Here is a 16,998-nt window from a genome sequence, read left to right as displayed (position 1 = left end):
GCATTCACTAGGCACTTCCCCGACCAGCGGCAAAACCAGGCGGAAGGCGTAAGAAGCCAAAGGCCTTAAGCGGCGGCAGGCGGGCGGCTCCCAGTGGCACGGCGCGCCCCGGGAAGAAAATGAAGCGGCCGTCCCTGGGTGGGCTCGAACCACCAACCTTTCGGTTAACAGCCGAACGCGCTAACCGATTGCGCCACAGAGACCGCGCTGCCGCCGCCGCCGCTGTGTCTGCTGCTGTAGGCAGCGGGGCCGCGCCTGTGCTTGCTGCATCTGCACTCCGCGGGTGTCCTCCCACAGCTCTCCTGCTCCGTGGCCCCACAGGGCCCTCCCGCGGCCCTGCCCGGTGCTCAGTGGCCTCCCAGCGCGGGGCCCGGCCCCACCGGGGGGGTGTTGGCAGCAGGGGGGGGCCCGAGCGCAACCGCGCAGCCGAAATAGCTCAGTTGGGAGAGCGTTAGACTGAAGATCTAAAGGTCCCTGGTTCGATCCCGGGTTTCGGCAGCTGCTTTTTTTTTTTTTTAGCTCCCCTTCCGGGCCCCGGGCCGCAAAAGCGCTCTGTTAGCTCCCAAAAAACAGCTCCCAGAGCTTCCCCTTTCCTTCACACCCTCCCCCAAGGGAGTTGTTTTAGTATCCTTGAGCCAGGCACGAGCAGCAGCACAGGGAGGCCTGCTCAGCTCTGGATCTTATCAAGTGGCCAATTAATTTTTGTTCTATTATCTCTCTTTTCCATGGCTAGCTATAATTATGCTGTTCAATGCATTCTCCTTTCTCACAGCCCTTAATGAAAAAAAAAAAAAAAAAATCAAAAAACAAATCAAGAATAATCCAATTAAATACCTGTTAGATTGCTATGATGCAGGTAATTGGGATTGGCCCTTCAATAAGGCTTCAAAATGCACATTTGGATTCATTAGAGAGTAATTAAAATGCATTGAGATTAATAACAAGAGCCAGGACACGCATCTGGAGCTCCATTTGCATGTGAGCTTCATCCTGAATTTCAACTCATCCTGGTTTCTATGAGACAAGGAAATAGGTCTCACTTTCATTAGAAGAGAAGGGGGGAAACAAAACCCCACCAGTTATTAGGGTTTAGCATTAAATAGTGATGAGGAACCCCCCAGCAAGAGCTGGGGGAGAGGAAACTGCATCATTAAACAAGGTTTAAATCAAAGACAATTAAAAGCCCTCCCAAAAATCAGAGCCCAGCTCCTTACCAAAGCAGCACTCCGAAAGCTTTGTGCTCTTTGAGGGCAGAGTGAAAGGGTTTGGGGGTTTTCAACCCACTCCAGAGCCCTTTTTTCCAGTGACCTTTTCCCCTTGTCCCCACCACCACCACCAAAAAAAAAAAACCTACCCAAAACAAAACCAAAAAGAGAAAAACCAAAACCAAACAAAAAACCCACAAAGCTTTAGAGACACTGCTTGCAGCGTGAGGACAGATTTTATTTCCCCACACTTTCGGATATGTAAAAGCAAGAAATGAATATTTCCAGTGAGAAAAGCTGCAGGAAATTTCTTAGCAGTGAGGTCAGGAGCAGCTGTGTCATTTAGCAGGATGTGTTTTTGAGGACAACAACAACAGAAAAAAAAAAAAAAAAAAAAGCTCTTCCTTTTGTCACACGTGGCCAGAAGAATTCATCCAGACGCAGGCATTGCCTTCAGCAGCTCTGCAGAGGGGTAGAGAGGAAAGGGGCTGTGTGTGACAACAGCATGGCCTTAGGGGGATGTGCACAGGGGCTGGGAACAGTCAGAATTCCACCTTTTAGTCCAACCCCCCCCCTCCACACACACACTATTTACACTCTGCCACTGTGGCTTGGGGACTCTGTGCCACAGGGACTCAGATTCTGTCTGCAGCCACCAGCTCGCTCTGACGTTTTCTCTCCAGGATCTCTTCCTCAAATATTTCTCTCTCCCTGAAAAAAAAAAAAAACAAAAACCAAACAAAAGCCAATCAATTCTAGTTCTGCAGTAAAAACAAAACAAACAAAATCTTGATGTGTCATGGGAAATGAACCCTCCCCTAGAAGTGTTCCAGGATAGGTTGGATGAGGCCTTGAACAACCTGGGTTAGTGGGAGGTGGTCCTGCCCATGACAGGGGGGTTGGAACTGGATGAGCCTGAAGGTCCCTTCCAATCCAAACCATTCCATGGTTGGATGTTCTCCATGGTTTGATGTTTTCCTGATCTCCCTGGGTTTTTCGGTGGTGCTATTTTTTGGTCACCACATGGTAACAAACACTTCTCTGGTGGCTTTGGTAGGTGATTGACATTCCCTCTGCTGGCAAGTGGTGACCACAATTCCATCTCTTTTATGCTTTTTAACCTTATCTGTGGCATTCCAAAGTGATTCTTGGATTGTCCTGGGAACGTGCCTAAGAACCACACTACCCCTCAGTGGGCACTTAGGGCTTCAGAAGCAAGCCCTCTCCTGGAAGGAAGCTGCCCAGGACTCCAACATCCCAAACTTCTACTTTCTCATCCCAACTTTTTATCCATATTGCAGAGTGTTAGGGGTTGGAAGTGACCTCTAGAGATTGAGTCCAACCCCAGTGCCAGAGCAGAGTCACCCAGGAACATATCCAGGTAGATACTGAAAGTCTCCAGGGGCTGGAAGGGGCCTCTGGAGATCATCAAGTCCAAGCCTTCTGCCAACGCAGGGTCACCCAGGGCAGGTCACAGAGGAACACATCCAGGTGGGTTTTGAAAGTCTCCAAAGAAGGATGAAAGTCTCCAGAAGAGACATCCCAAGCGATTCTTGGATTGTCCTGGGAACCACCTCAGAGTAACCCAACACCAACATTCCTTCCCATGATTAATCCTTTTGTTACTCAAAAGAGAAAGCTCCTCTAGAAGAGGGGAGGAGACTGAACCCTCCTGCCCTCATCCCATGACAGTTCTCCATCCAAGCTCACACCAAAAATCCCAAGACTACTGAAAATCAGGAGGTACCTTTTGCTCACAGATGGTCCCTTTATGTATTTCTCTTCTGCCTTCTTGTAATCGATGTCATCCACGGCAGAGATGGCATAAATGATAGCCTGGGAAAGGATTTAGAGCATTGAAACACCCTAAATGACACCCAGAGATCAGAAACTCTGGAGCTGAAAGACATTTGTAGCCTAAAAAAGTTCCTCTACCACTTGGGAAACTGGGCTGAAATTGCTTGTGGTGCACCTGGAGTTGTGACACAGATAATACAAAAGCTCCTTCAGCACCCTCGGGGGAAGGTTTTTACCACCAGATTTGGGAGGTTCTTTGCAGTCCTTTTGTTTCTACAGCAGTTGCTGATGTCTCCCTAAGAAGAATTTAGAGCAACTATAAAAAACAACCCACCCCCCCAGCAGGCACCAAGGACACAAGAAACCCCCTCCCTCCCCCCCCCCCCCCCCCCCCCCCAGAGAGAAACTCCAAAGCTTTGAAGAGTTCTAGAAAGCAAACCAAACCACACCAGGAGATCACTCTGCCTTTCAAACCGATCGCATCGCCTCCAGCTGCTCCATTCTGCCAAGAGCTCCTCGATCAGCGTTTGGAATCACCCTGGGTTCACAGTTTACCCTTCACCCCACCCCCACACCCACCCAAAACCTCCTTCCCACTCCCTCCCACAGCCACTCAGTGATGCCAGAGGGGTTCTGTTGATCGATTTTTTATCTCTCGCACCTCATTGTAAACATGTTCTCCGCTTAACAGCCCGCAGAGCGCCTCCCGTGCTGATTTCAACACCCATGAAACCGAAAGCAGTTTGCTGCTCCTGCAGCTGAAGGTGGGTGGCTGGGAATAAAGGGGTGGCTCAACCACCACCCCGCCACCAAGCTCCCAGGGAACGCTCCACAAGGCACAGAACTCCAAGCACCACCACGCCCCACTTGGAAATCACCTCTTTCACCGAGGCATCTCCTCTCCTCCTTGCTCACCTCAGGCAGAAGGACATCAGAGATGAGTTTTATCCCATCCCCACCCAGCTGGTGCAGATTTTTAGCGTCGATCCCATGATAAACTTCCTTCAGGTAGTTGACAACCAGGTCGAGCTGCTCCTCGTCCTCTAAATAGGTTTCAACACAGGTCACATACTGACCCGAGTTCAGGAATTCCTTCAGCCACCGGGATTGCTTCCTGCTTTTCAGAATAGCCAGGAGGTGCTCCTCAGCCCCTTTGGTCTTCACAATGAACTCCACGATCTTCTGATTTGCTCTGTCTCTAGCTGCCCTGGATCGGTCAGGAAGGAGTTTCTTGGGTGGCTTTGAAGGAGAAGCTTCTGATGGAGACTCTTCCCCATTTTCCTCTGTCTCATTTGGAAAGGTCATTTGGAGGACATCCTGGTAACCTTCCTTTCTCACTGGGTAGCCTGGCAGAAAAGCCACAGTCATTCAGATTTCAATACCCAGGAGGAGCTCTCACTTCTATATGGGCAAATATCAAATAAGGGACCTGATAAAAGAGGATTTTTTTTTTCCCTTCCCTTCCTCCTCTTACCAGCTGAAAAACCCTCACCACTACCACCTAAATTTTGCCTTAAGCCCCACCCCTACCACCTAAATTTTGCCTTAAGCCCCACCCCTACCACCTAAATTTTGCCTTGACAGATTTAGGTTGGATGTTAGGAGGAACTTCTTTACCATGAGGGTGGTGGAAGACTGCAACAAGCTGCCCAGAGATGTGGTTGAGGCCCCATCCCTGGGGATATTCAAGCTCAGGCTCAACAATCTAGTGGAGGATGTCCCTGCTGCCTGCAGAGGGGTTGGACTGGATGACCTTTGGAGCCATTCTATGAATCTATGACCCAAAAGCCTTAGAGTGGGACAGTGGGGGCAGAGCAGCTGTAATGGTTCCCCCTCAGTGGGCCTGACACCAAATTCACCTCCACTTCTGTAAACACTGGAGCTAAGCTTACAACCAAGAGGAGCACAAAGATGCTGGAGTCACTCACTGATATCAGCAGCAAAATACTCCAAGAAGGATCCAGTGAATGAATGACAACCTGAAAAAGGAAAACAAACAACCCAGACCAGGGTTACTTGGTCAGTTTAACCTATGAAACACAGCTGCCAGCTCTGGTGGCTCTTTGCTCTGGTGGGAAACTGGGCAGAGGGAGAAGGGGCATCAAGTAGTGGTATCCACCTGGCAGAAGGCCATGGCACCCCTCAGCCCTGCACCTGCCAGGTTTGATGCTGCTTCTCACATGGAGCTCCAGTGGGAACATTCTGCCACCCAGGTGGGCCCCACACTTACACCAATGAGGGCAACAAAGTTGGAGAAGGGTGTGGAGAACAGGGCTGGGGAGTGTTTAGTCTGGAGAAGTGATTGTGCCCTTGGACTGGGCACTGGTGAGGCCACACATTGAATTCTGGGTTCAGTTTTGGGTCCCTCACTCCAATACAGACATTGAGAGGCTGGAATGGGTCCAGAGAAGAGCAACAAAGCTGGGGGAAGGTCTGGAGAATAGGGCTGATGAGGCGTAGCTGAGGGAACTAGGGTTTGGTGTGGAGAAGAGGAGGCTGAGGGGAGACCTCATTGCTCTCTCCAGCTCCCTGAAAGGAGGCTGCAGTGAGATAGGGATTGGGCTCTGCTCCCTAGGATCAGGTGACAGAAGGAGAGGAAAGCTTGGGTTGAAGCTTGGACCTGATAGTTTTTTAGAGGCCTTTTTCAACCTGTTCTCCATAGGATCAGGTGATGAGAGGAGAGGAAATGGCCTGGAATTGTGCCAGGGGAGGATTAGTTTGGAGTTGAGGAACAATTTCTTTGCCGCCGGAGTGGTCAGGGATTGGCACAGGCTGCCCAGGGAGGTGTTCCAGAACCCTGTGGCCATGGCACTTGGGGCCATGGTGGGGTTGGGTTGAAGGTTGGACTGGATGATCTGAGAGGCCTTTTCCAAGCTTTTCCAGGACAGCAGGGTGAGTGAGGCCACCCCAGGCACTGCTCACCCACTCTGATGCGGTAGTCAGCGATCAGCCGCACACACCACTCGATCTCCTGCCGGTAGCCTTCTTTGGCTCGTTCCTACCAAAACAAGAGACATTCCCAGCCCTAAAAATCAAGGAGCTTGAAGGTCCAGGTCACTAATTAGGCAACAAGCCAATGATAAGGGATCAAAGTTCAGCTGCAGGTCTCTGCAGTCCCATTTCTGCCGCTGCTTTGTCACACAGTGTGAGAGCAGCTTTAAGCGGGGACGCAGCCGGAGCCCTGTCCCCATCCCCAGAGGTACTCAGAGCAGCAGCTTCACTGAGAGGTGGGGGGGAAAAAGGGGTTTGGGGCACCCCCTTTCTGTCTGATCCTAGTGTTTAATTAGTTTTGAATAGAGTGAGAGAGGCCAGAGAACAATGAGGATGTCTCAGGTCCATAGGAGTCACAGATCAGAGGGCTGGAGACCCTCCCTTAAGGGGACAGGCTGAGAGTTGAAGCTGTTCAGCTCCAGGGAGATCTTTAGAGGAGCCTTGAGGTACACCTGGACCAGGAGAGCTGGGGAAGGACTTCTAACAAGGGCTAGGAGTGACAGGACAAGGGGAAAGGGCTTTGAGCTGGGAGAGGGGAGATTGAGAGTGGAGATGAGGAAGAAATTCTTTCCAGTGAGGGTAAGGACACACTGGCACAGGTTGCCCAGGGAGGCTGTGGTTGCCCCATGCCTGGAGGTGTTGAAGGCCAGGCTGGATGAGGCCTTGAGCAACGTGGGCTAGTGGGAGGTGTCCCTGCCCATGGCAGGGGGTTGGGACTGGATGGTCTTGAAGCCCCCTTCCAACCCAAAGCATTCCAGGATTCTATGAGCAGACCCAGACCAGCAGCCCCTCCACAGGGTTACACACTGGGTGCCCAACTAAACCCTTCCCAACACATGCTCCTGGTAGTACTTACTATGAGGTCCTGCTTTTCCTCGCAGTCAAAGTGCTTCAGATTCTTTAGAGGTACTGAAAAACTTAAATGAGACAAAGCAGCACAGTTAGGGAGAAAGAGGCAGACGAGTTGCACCTCTGCTTCCTGCAATTCCACACCTCCCTAGGAATTTGGTTTCCCAAGGGGGGAGCGGGGGGGGGGGTCAGGGATGCAGCTTTTATTAGTTTGGGTTTTCATAATGAGCTAAACCCATGGAACCTTTTGTTATGAGTTAAGTACCTGGCTTAAGTACCAGAACTAAAAGGCAAGAGCTGGGATTGCAGACAGTTTAAGCACCACACTTCAGTGGCAGCAGAAGCACTACCTGGTGCTGAAAGGACACCAACCTCTTCCCCCCACGCACCTCAAACCCTCACCCTCTGAGGCCAACCCGGGTGTGAGCTGAAGGTTTAGCTGCCCTGTGGCAGGGAGAGAGCTGTAAAAAAAAAAGCCCAAAGTGAGCAGAACCTGCAGCATTTTACCCTTTTTTCCTCTCATTTGTAGTGCCATCTATTAAGAGCACGTAGGCCTTCCGATGCTTCCGCTTCACGTTTTTCACCTGGTGGAAGGACAGAGCCTCATTAAGATCCTCAAGTACCCCTATCCCTCTTTCCCATCCCTGTTACACAGCACAGGAAGCTAGACAAAGATGAAAAGTTAAGCTGAGCCATGGATGAGTGCAGGAGGAGACATCCTCCCTCCTTTTGGTAGGCAGGGTACGACAGGGAGAAAGGCTCAGAGCTGATCCTCCCTCTAGGGCAAACACCTCAGCTACCCACAGAGAGTTTTTAGATGCTGCTGTTCATATGGAAATTTACTTCTGGTCTCTCTGGAATGCCTCTGCTGGAGGATTTTTAACACTTCCAGCTCTACACGAGTCTAGAAGGGCAGGAAGGACAGCATGGAGCCATCCAGAGGGACCTGGAGGCTCAATAAAGCAAAGTGCAAGGCCCTGCACCTGGGTTGGGGCAACTCTTGGTACCAATCCAGGCTGGGAGTGATGAGAGCAGCCCTGCAGGGAAGGACTTGGGGGTGCTGGGGGTGGGGGAGAGGCTGGCCAGGAGCCAGCAGTGGGCACTGGCAGCACAGAAGGCCAAGGGCAGCCTGGGCTGCATCCAAAGCAGTGTGGCCAGAGCTGGAGAGAGAGGATCCTGCCCCTCTGCTCTGCTCTGGGGAGACCTCACCTGCAGGGCTGGGGCCAGCTCTGTGGCCACCACCACCACAAGGACATGGACCTGCTAGAGAGGGTCCAGAGTAGGCCACAAAAATTATCAGAGGGCTAAAGAACCTCTGCTATGAAGAGAAGCTGAGAGAGTTGGGGCTGCTCAGCCTGGAGAAGGCAACATCTGAATGGGACCTCCAGGCAGGCTGGGGAGGGACTGTGCAGAAGGGGCTGTGGGGATAGGCTGAGGGACAATGGTTTGGAACTGGAGCAGGGCAGAGTTAGGTTGGACCTCAGGAGGAAGCTCTGCACAGTGAGGGTGAGGAGACACTGGAACAGGCTGCCCAGGGAGGTGGTTGAAGCTCCATCCCTGAGGACATGTGCAGTCTGCTCTAATTGGAGCTGTCCCTGCTACCTGCAGGGGGGTTGGACAAGGTGCCCTGGGAGGATCCCTTCCAACCCACTGCAATCTGTGAAAAAAAAAAAAGACATCCCAGAGCTGGATCAGCAGCTCCTGCTCAGCTCCCACCCCAGAGCTGCTCTTACCACTGCTGGCCAGTATGGATACCCTCGCAGCTTGCACCAGACCAAAATCCCTTCCTCGATTGCTTGGGGTTCTGTGGTAAAAAAAAAAAAAAAGAAAAAAGAAAAAAGAAAAAGAAAGTTTTCTTCACAAACCAAGACATTCAGCCTGGCCTCTGCCAGCAGCCTCACCCCAAAAGCTTTTACAGGTCTCAACTGATGTGACAGAATGTCAGTGTCCCTCCCCAGCCCCTCAAAACGCCTCACAGGAGCTGTCATGACCCAGCCTCAGGGGGAATGGCTCCCAGAGGAGCTCAGCAACCTCAGCCCTGGGTCCTTGCCCAATTTCACAAGGATTTGCATTTCATTCCATTTCAAAAAGCCTTTCTGCATTTGATTCCAAGCGTGAACAAAGCTGAGTTTACCTTCTTGACAGGTTTGCACTGACAGGCCCAGGCTTGTCAGTGAGCTGGAAGCACACACACACACACACCCCCCTGCCTAAAAAAACCACAGCAGCCCTGGGTGAAGAACTCTCCTGCAGGGGCACTGATCACAATCGGTTGGGTTGGAAAAGCCTTCTAAGATCACTCAAGTCCAGCAATCAACTCAACACCACTAGATCATGGTCCCAAGTGCCAGGGCCACACCTTTCTTGAACAGCTCCAGGGATGGGGACTCCACCACCTCCCTGGCAGCCTGTTCCAGTGGCTGATGTCTCACCTTGACGGGATAAAACACAGGGGAGCTCTTCATCTTCCTCCTCCTCCTCATCTAACAGAGCTGAGAGGTGAGTGAGGCTCTCTGAGGAAGGGATCTTTGAAGACAGCTCAGACAATTCCATTCCTGCCAACAGCAGCATTCATCAGCATGGAACAGCAATTAAGGGATCAGCAATTAACAGAGGATCAGCTTCAAAGGAGCTGACACACAAGGGGTGAGTGACACCACCACAAAGGTCTGTGCACCACACACAATTCTCTGCCTGATAACCAGAACAAAAGCTGGGACAGGAAGGAGCACAGGCTGCTTCCAGAAAATCATGGAATGGGTTGGGCTGGAAGGGATCTTAAAGATCATCCAGGTTCCAACCCCCCTGCCATGAGCAGGGACACCTCCCACCAGCCCAGGTTGCTCAAGGCCTCATCCAGCCTGGCCTTGAACACCTCCAGGGAGGGGATATCCACAACCTCCCTGGGCAACCTGTTCCAGTCTCTCCCCACCCTCAGCGTCAAGAATTTCTTCCTAATCTCCAGTCTAAACCTCCCTTCCTCAAGCTTCAAGTTGCAGGAGTCTGCCCCTCCACAGGACATGGTTTCACCCCACATGACATCATTTCGCTCCAACTGAAGAGTGAAACCAAAGCTGGGTGTGCAATTAGTGATTCATCTAGTCATGAGGAAGTATTTATGCCATGGATGGTTCCCTTAATTAACACCAAACCATTTAGGAGCCACACCAGCCCTCAGCCAATATCACAAACTGCTGCATTTTGTGCTTCTCCAAAACTTAAACCCAAAAGGAATGGAAAAAAAAAAAAAATCAGCAATTTAAGAACCTCATCCAAAGGGAGCATTCCAAGATGAGTTTACAGCCCTTGGCTGTAGGTGGGGGTGAGGTTTTTCCCCCCCCCCCACTCTCTCCTCCCCCAAGCCCTTTGCCCACCTTCATCTTCCTCAAAGTCAGGCAGCTGGAAGTGTTTTATTTTACTGGTGACCTCTGGTGAACTGTTCTTATTTCCCTTCTCTTCAGGCTGAGAGGGGAACCTCTCCAGAAGTGTCTCTTGGGGAGGAGGCCCAGATGAAGGTTGAGGGTAAATCCTGCACCTCCTTTTCCTGCTTGAGGACGCAGCTGCTCCCATCTCCTGTTCTCCATTCATCCTTTTTAAACTCTCTGGCTTTTTCCTCCCATCCAGTTGCTTCACCAGATTTTCACTCTCACTGTTGATGCTTTTTTCCAAGTCATCTGAGGCACTTGGACACAAATTCAGTAAAGTCCTTTTAGGTTGACTCCTGGTGTTCACCCTCCTGACAGAAGGCCCTTCCTCAGCAAAGGGCTGAGCTTGGTCCTGGGGGGAATCACCCCCACACAACACAGCTGATCCTGCAGCTCTTGGTTGTCTTCCTCCTTGCTTCCTCCTCTCCTCCTTGGGTCTACAGGAGGTTTTGTTTCTTGGGCTGGACTTGGACAACAACCTGGCCTTGGCTTTCTCTCTTGGTAGGGATTTTGCTTTTGGTATTATGCCATTTTGACTCTCTGTCTTTGCTGTACTAGACAAGTCCCCAGTAGAACACCTGGAAGGCTTCGTTCTGCTCTCCTCCAGCCTGAAGGAAACTTTCTGGGTTGGTTTTTTTGTCTCAGTCTTCAGGCTGAAGTCATTCCTTTGCTCTTTTTTCTTCCTGGAAGTCTCAGGCTCTGGCATGTCTTTAAAGAGCACTTGGCAACTGCATAAGCAGGTAGTGGGGAGAGGTCCTGCCTTGTTCTCCTGGGACAGCAGAGCATTTGGTCCTTCTGAAGGTGACATTTGTCTGGCTAAGCCATTTTGAGTCAAAACATCCAGGGCAATTTTCAGAGACCGCCGATACTTCAGCTCCTCCACAGCCTCACTTGACTCTTTCCTCTCATCTGATGGAGAGGGATAAAAGCAACAAGTAGATGAGAAAAGATCTTTTCTTCCTAGCACATCTTTTAAAGATGCAACTTAGCAATTAAATCGCTCATGGTTAAGGCAGAGATCACAGGGACACCCCCAGGGCAGCTTTTCCACACCTTGACTACAGGATGAGAGGGAATGGAATTTAAGCTGGAAGAGGGGAGATTGAGAGTGGAGATGAGGAAGAAATTCTTGACACTGAGGGTAGGGAGACACTGGGGCAGGTTGCCCAGGGAGGCTGTGGATGCCTCCTCCCTGGAGGTGTTCAAGGCCAGGTTGGGTGAGGCTTTGAGCAACCTGGGCTGGTGGGAGGTGTCCCTGCCCGTGGCAGGGGGTTGGAACTGGATGACATTCAGGGTCCCCCTCCAACCCAACCAAATCTATGATTCCATGAAGGTCAAACACTTCCTCACCATTCCAACACACACTACAGGAGGGAAGAGCTGAAGCAGCAGTGAGAACATTTAGTCTACTGCCAAACATTATGGCCAGGACGGAAAGAGGGGAAAAGAAATTTAAAACCACCTCTCAAGAATGACTTCCAAGTCAAACACAGAGCTCCTGTCCACCAGGCTGAGCTTGGGGAGGGGGAGATTTAGCACTCAGAATGTAGACAAAGCAGCAACTCTTTTGTCACCTGCTCACCTAAGCTGGAGGCGATGCTCTCTATGCTCTCCTCCTTCAGTGGCACAGTGTTTGCACAGCTCACACTGACCCTGAAAACATCACAGCATTAAACAGCAGCACCCTGCTGGCACTTACAATCGCCCCCCCCCCTAAAACCTGTACTTGTTGGCAGAAGACAAAAGAAAAAATGACCCCAAACCAACACATGAAGGATGCCTGAGCTAACAGCCAGCAGTTCAAGGATGTTTCATGAAATAACAGTGGCCAGGTTCTGAAAAGGCAACAGGTTTTTGGGATAGTTATCTAATCCTCCTGGAAATCACTGATCCCATTTCCACAGGGATCTGCAGATAAAGGGACTGCCTCCTTTTTTTCTTTTCTGAATGCCCAACAGCACAGACACAGCAGCAACAAAGATACTCAACTGTTCTTTCAAGCCAAGTATTTCAACTTCAAAAGAAGTCTCCGTCCCATCACTGATGGATCTTTGCCCAGCAAGTCCAGATTTGCACAAAACCTACAGTAAAGAGGAAAAAACACCTGCTTAAAATCCTTGACCAAGCTCTGTTGGCCCAGAGGACAGCTCTGCCATCACAACATTTTTAACAGGAACAGTGCAAAAGGGACAGGTTGCCCAAAGAAGTTGTAGAAGCTCCAAGATTGGAAGTGTTCAAAGGCAGGTTGAGAGAGAAGCCTTAAGCAGGGGTTGTGGGAGGTGTCCCTGCCCATGGCACAGGGGCTGGAACTGGATGAGCTTTTAAGATCAGTTTTAACCCAAAGCATTCTGTGATTCTATGAAACCCCACAGCATCTGGCTGCAGGATCAGGATCTCTAGAGATCAGCTCCTTTTTCAAGTATTTAATCAAATGATTCCTAGAATGATTTGGGTTGGAAGGGACCTTAAAGATCACTTAAGTCCAACCTCCTACCAATAAATGTGTTTACCTGGAGCTCTTACTGCTCCATCTCATCCATTTCTAAGTTCTAGACACAAACCTTTCCCCAAGGGGACAGGATGAGTTGGGGCTGTTCAGCCTGGAGAAGAGAAGGCTCCAGGGAGACCTTAGAGCATCCTTCCAGTACCTGAAGAGGGCTACAGGAGAGCTACAAGGGAGGAACTTATGACAAGGGCTGGGAGTGACAGGATGAGGGACAATGGCTTTGAGCTGGGAGAGAGGAAATTGAGACTGAAGATGAGGAAGAAATTCTTGTGAGGGAGGGTGGAGAGCCACTGGAACAGGTTGCCCAGGGAGGTTGTGGATGCCCCCTCCTTGGAGGTGTTCAAGGCCAGGCTGGATCAGGCCTTGAGCAACCTGGGCTGGTGGGAGGGTTGGAACTGGATGACCTTTAAGGTCCCTTCCAACCCAAACCATTCCATGAATTTGTGCACCTGCTTTACCTTTGCTGGCCATAAACGCTTCTTCCAGGTGCAGAGAACATACTCTTGGTCTGTCATGTCTGTTTCACACACAAAAGGAAAACACCAGCCTGCTCTGTAGGGGAAATGAACAAAAGAGTTACCCAACACTTGGCCCATATTGGTGTTGAAGGCAACATCGAAGATAAACAGAAAGCCTGATTACAGCCATGTAGTATTTCACCCCTGAGGTCACTGAACTAGCTTGTTCCCAAGCATACTCTCACATCAACAAAGTATCTTTCTCTAGCCCTACACGATTAAAAGGTTTTTCTGAACTTGCAAGTGTAGCAAATGCTGTCACCATAAAGTACCCCAGCTTCCCACTAACAAAGCCAAAAAACCAAGGCCACCTGCCCCCCCACCCCCACATTACCCCGCGCTGTGCCAATTTTTATCCGCAGGTCGCAACTGTAACCAGAGGGAAGCAGCTCCACATCTTTCGCTTTTCCTAAGGGCTTATTCAGACTCGTTAAGAACAAGGAAACGGAAACCTTCGCTCTCCTCTGTGTACTGGAAAGCGGTCCTGCGCCCGACAAACGGTGAGAAACGGTGGTCGGAGCCGCCCTGAAGCGCCAGACCTTTGGGCTCGGGGGCAGGGACACAGAGCCCAGCCCCACTGCGCGCTTCAGCAATGCCAGCAGCTCCACCCCAGCCGGTTCCCTCTGCCCTGCTTCCCACTCTAGCTTCCACCGCTACTCCCCGCCGCGTCCCGCTGTGAGGGAAAGGCTGGGACCTGAGGGAAGCCGAGGCTCAGGAACCCCAAGCAGGGTCTCTCGCTGCGTCCCGCTGGGAGGTAAAGGCCAGGACTTGAGGAAAGCCCAGGCCCAGGACCCCCCCGCCAGGGACTCACACAGCGTTGAGGGGTTGGGCCGCTCCTTCTCGCCCCCCCTCACAAGCAGTACGGTGAAGGGCCGGGTCGCCCTGCCCAATCGCGGTGACGAAGCTCCGGGCCACGCTCCCCCGAGGGCCCCGGTTGGCAGTTACCGTGTATGGGCCCGACCCAGTCGGCAGCGCCCCGCCACCTCCCTCCATATCAGGCCGCCCGCCCCGCCCGTTTCCATGTCTGCAACGCCCCCCTCCGTTGGCAACAGTCAATCAGCGAGCGCGCTTGGGTCACCTCCTTCCCGCCGCCAACAGACACACAGGCTCCAGCCAATCAGAGCGCCCTCTCCTCCAGTTGCTCCGCCCCTGGTGGCGGACTACAGATTGCTATTGGAGGATTGGGTGCATGCCTCGCCTCCGCTGTGGAGCGTCCTTGGCGCTGACGTCACTTCCTCCTCTCAGCCGGGCGGTGACCTCAGGGCTTCTGCGGGGCGTCTGCGACACGGGCCGTGGGTGTCATGGTAACGGGGGGCTTGCTGGTGACGTAGTCACGTCGAAGGGTGTGGTGTGAACGTCAGGGTGCGGCACCTGAGCTCCTGCACCGGAGATTTCCCGCGCTTACAGGCTCCGCCGGGGCCTAGCGGGCCCCGACCCACCCTGGCAAGCCTAGACCCACGCTAGGCCTCACTGAGCCGCCCGGACGTTGTTTCAGATTGAACATTCCAAAGGCTTTATCTTTCGTTTTGAAGGTGAAATCACTTTGCAGGCCCCAATGGCCTGGTGTGACACGGGCACTGCAAAAAACTCCGATGTGTATTTGCACCAAGAGACAAAAGGCACAGTGAGCAGAGGTTCATGTCAGGCCCTGACAATAAAAATCAGCGTGGCTGGACATAAAAGGTGAGTGTTTAATTGTTCACCATAGCTTGAAACTATTTAGTTGCATGAAAATGGGTTAAAAAGAAGAAATAAAAATGGCTTTCAGCGAGCTGCTGTTTGGCCCTGTCGATTTTTTTAGCCTGTGTGTTCTGAGAAGAACAGAGAAAACAGAGCCCACGTTGTGACGTTTGATGCTTTATTAGCTGTCTATACTTGGTTATAAATATCTGTGATACCTGCAATGTCACCACTATACTAAAGGAGGAAGTTAGTAATAACACATCCTGAAAACAGCACACAGACCAAAATGTTGTCTCCTGATGGCTTCACTCCCAGGAGAACGTTTTTTTCCCCCCCTACTTTTTAAAGTACTGATATTTATGGAGTAACACTTCATTGACATAACATAAGAGACAAACTCCTTTTTTTCCCACTCACAGTTTTCCCTTGGGTGCCTTCATTGCTGAAGACACTTCGTTACTCACTGCTACCTAATTGACATCAGATTTCCTGTTACTCTGGCAGGGTCAGGAGGGGCCTGTGAGGAGAGCAACATTCCCCACCATCCCTGCTTCACAGGCTGTGGCTGTGCTGAGCACTCCAGCTTGATCCTGCAAGGTGTTTAAATCAGTATTTCACGTCAAAGGATACAAAACAGGCTTTTAAGACCTGGCTTAGAAAGCAGCATGGTTCAAGTTGGAATTCTGGCCTCACTGGAATGAAAATGAGGCTTTGTTACAGGCTCTGAAGGACACAAAGGATCACACTGAGTCAGGATAGAGGCCAGAGTTCACTAAGGAGAGAAAACAACCTCCCCTCCTGCAAAATGCAAGGAAAAAAAAGAGGAAGCTTGCCCTTGTTGAAGTATCTCAGCTTCATTTCTGACAACATTTTTTTCACCTTGTCAGAGCTGCTTTACTCCAGCCTGAAATCTTGCTATGTAGCTGCTCTCCCACTGAAGCTACAGCTGAGAGTTTTACAAACTAAGCCCCTTTCTGGTCAGATCTAATATTTTTCCCATTTAAAAAAAAACAGCCTCTTGAACAGAGAATCACAGACTGGGTTTGGTGGGAAAGGACCTTTAAACCTCATCTAGTGCAGCCAGCAGGGACATCTGCAGCTAGAGGAGGTTGCTTAGAGCCTCAAACAACCTGATGTGGAATGGTTCCAGGGATGGGGCATCTCCCACCTCTCTGGACAACCTGAGCCAGGGTCTTACCACCCTCAGTGTCAAAAAAAAATCTCCCTTAGATCCACTCTAAATCTCCTTCTTTTAGTTTAAACCCTCCTCCCCTGTCCTGTGTCTGCTGTCTCCTCTGTATTCAGCTTTCCAAGCACCCTGAACCCAAATGAGCTTCACTGGGTGCAGGTCAAGCCCTTTAGATGTCACCTTGATGATTTCTGCTTGTGCTGAGGGCACATCTGGAAGCCATTGTGAGACATCTGCCTTCCTGCTGCTCCCATTTCAACCCTGCCCCATGCTCAGCACTGAGCTGGGGGCTTGGAACTGCTCATTTGCAGCTGCAGCAGTTTCACTGTTTGCAGCCCCTCCTGGTTGAGCTGCTGTAAAAAAAGAAAAAATAAAAATCAACCTTGTGTACAAATTTCATTCTTCTCCAGGTATTTTTGACACAAATTGTACAAATTTCATCCTTCTCCAGCTGTTTTTAACCCAATGTGCACCAATTTCATTCTTCTCCAGCTGTTTCTTAACCCAATGTGTGCCACTTTCATTCTTCATCTGTTTTTTAACCCAATGTGTACCAACTTCATTCTCCAGCTGTTTTTTAACCCAATGTGTACCAAGTTCATTCTTCACCATCTGTTTTTTAGCCCAAAGTCTACAAATTTCATCCTTCTCCAGCTGTTTTTAACCCAATATGTACAATTTTCATCCTTCTCCAGCTGTTTTTTGACCCAATATGTACAATTTTCATCCTTCTCCAGCTGTTTTTAACCCAATATGTACAAATTTCATCCTTCTCCAGCTGTTTTTGACCCAATGTGTATAAATTTCACCTTTTTCATCTTTCTCCAGTTGTTTT

At 50.6% G+C, this 16,998-nt stretch overlaps 1 protein-coding gene and 2 non-coding genes across 3 annotated transcripts; 1 reads left to right on the top strand and 2 right to left on the bottom strand.

Moving 5' to 3' along the window:
• Nucleotides 1–129: 129 nt before the first annotated feature.
• On the bottom strand, nt 130–203 carry TRNAN-GUU (transfer RNA asparagine (anticodon GUU)). Its single transcript has one exon. It is a non-coding gene; the product is annotated as a tRNA-Asn (tRNA).
• A 222-nt stretch (nt 204–425) lies between these two features.
• Nucleotides 426–498, top strand: TRNAF-GAA (transfer RNA phenylalanine (anticodon GAA)). Its single transcript has one exon. It is a non-coding gene; the product is annotated as a tRNA-Phe (tRNA).
• A 1,143-nt stretch (nt 499–1,641) lies between these two features.
• Nucleotides 1,642–13,288, bottom strand: PWWP3A (PWWP domain containing 3A, DNA repair factor). The gene is made up of 14 exons (XM_054398660.1): nt 13,232–13,288; nt 12,257–12,348; nt 11,850–11,920; nt 10,217–11,176; nt 9,275–9,397; nt 8,576–8,646; nt 7,350–7,426; nt 6,850–6,910; nt 5,925–6,000; nt 4,931–4,981; nt 3,918–4,348; nt 2,953–3,041; nt 1,801–1,916; nt 1,642–1,667 (listed from the first exon to the last, which is right to left on the bottom strand). Exons 1-13 carry the CDS (start codon nt 13,286–13,288, stop codon nt 1,841–1,843), a joined length of 2,235 nt encoding a protein of 744 aa, XP_054254635.1. The 3' UTR covers nt 1,642–1,667; nt 1,801–1,840.
• Nucleotides 13,289–16,998: the final 3,710 nt, after the last annotated feature.

Source organism: Indicator indicator, unplaced genomic scaffold, assembly GCF_027791375.1.
Source record: "Indicator indicator isolate 239-I01 unplaced genomic scaffold, UM_Iind_1.1 iindUn_scaffold_74, whole genome shotgun sequence".
NCBI lineage: Eukaryota > Metazoa > Chordata > Aves > Piciformes > Indicatoridae > Indicator > Indicator indicator.
This window is presented reverse-complemented; position numbering and strand designations above follow the sequence as displayed.

Coding starts and splice junctions, on each gene's coding strand:
- PWWP3A (XM_054398660.1), bottom strand. CDS start 13,288: ATGACAGACCAAGAGTATGTTCTCTGCACCTGGAAGAAGCGTTTATGG. Junction 11,921..12,256: donor ATACTTGGCTTGAAAGAACA/GTTGAGTATCTT, acceptor TGATGTTTTCAG/GGTCAGTGTGAGCTGTGCAA. Junction 6,001..6,849: donor AGGAAAAGCAGGACCTCATA/GTAAGTACTACC, acceptor TTGTTTTGGTAG/GAACGAGCCAAAGAAGGCTA.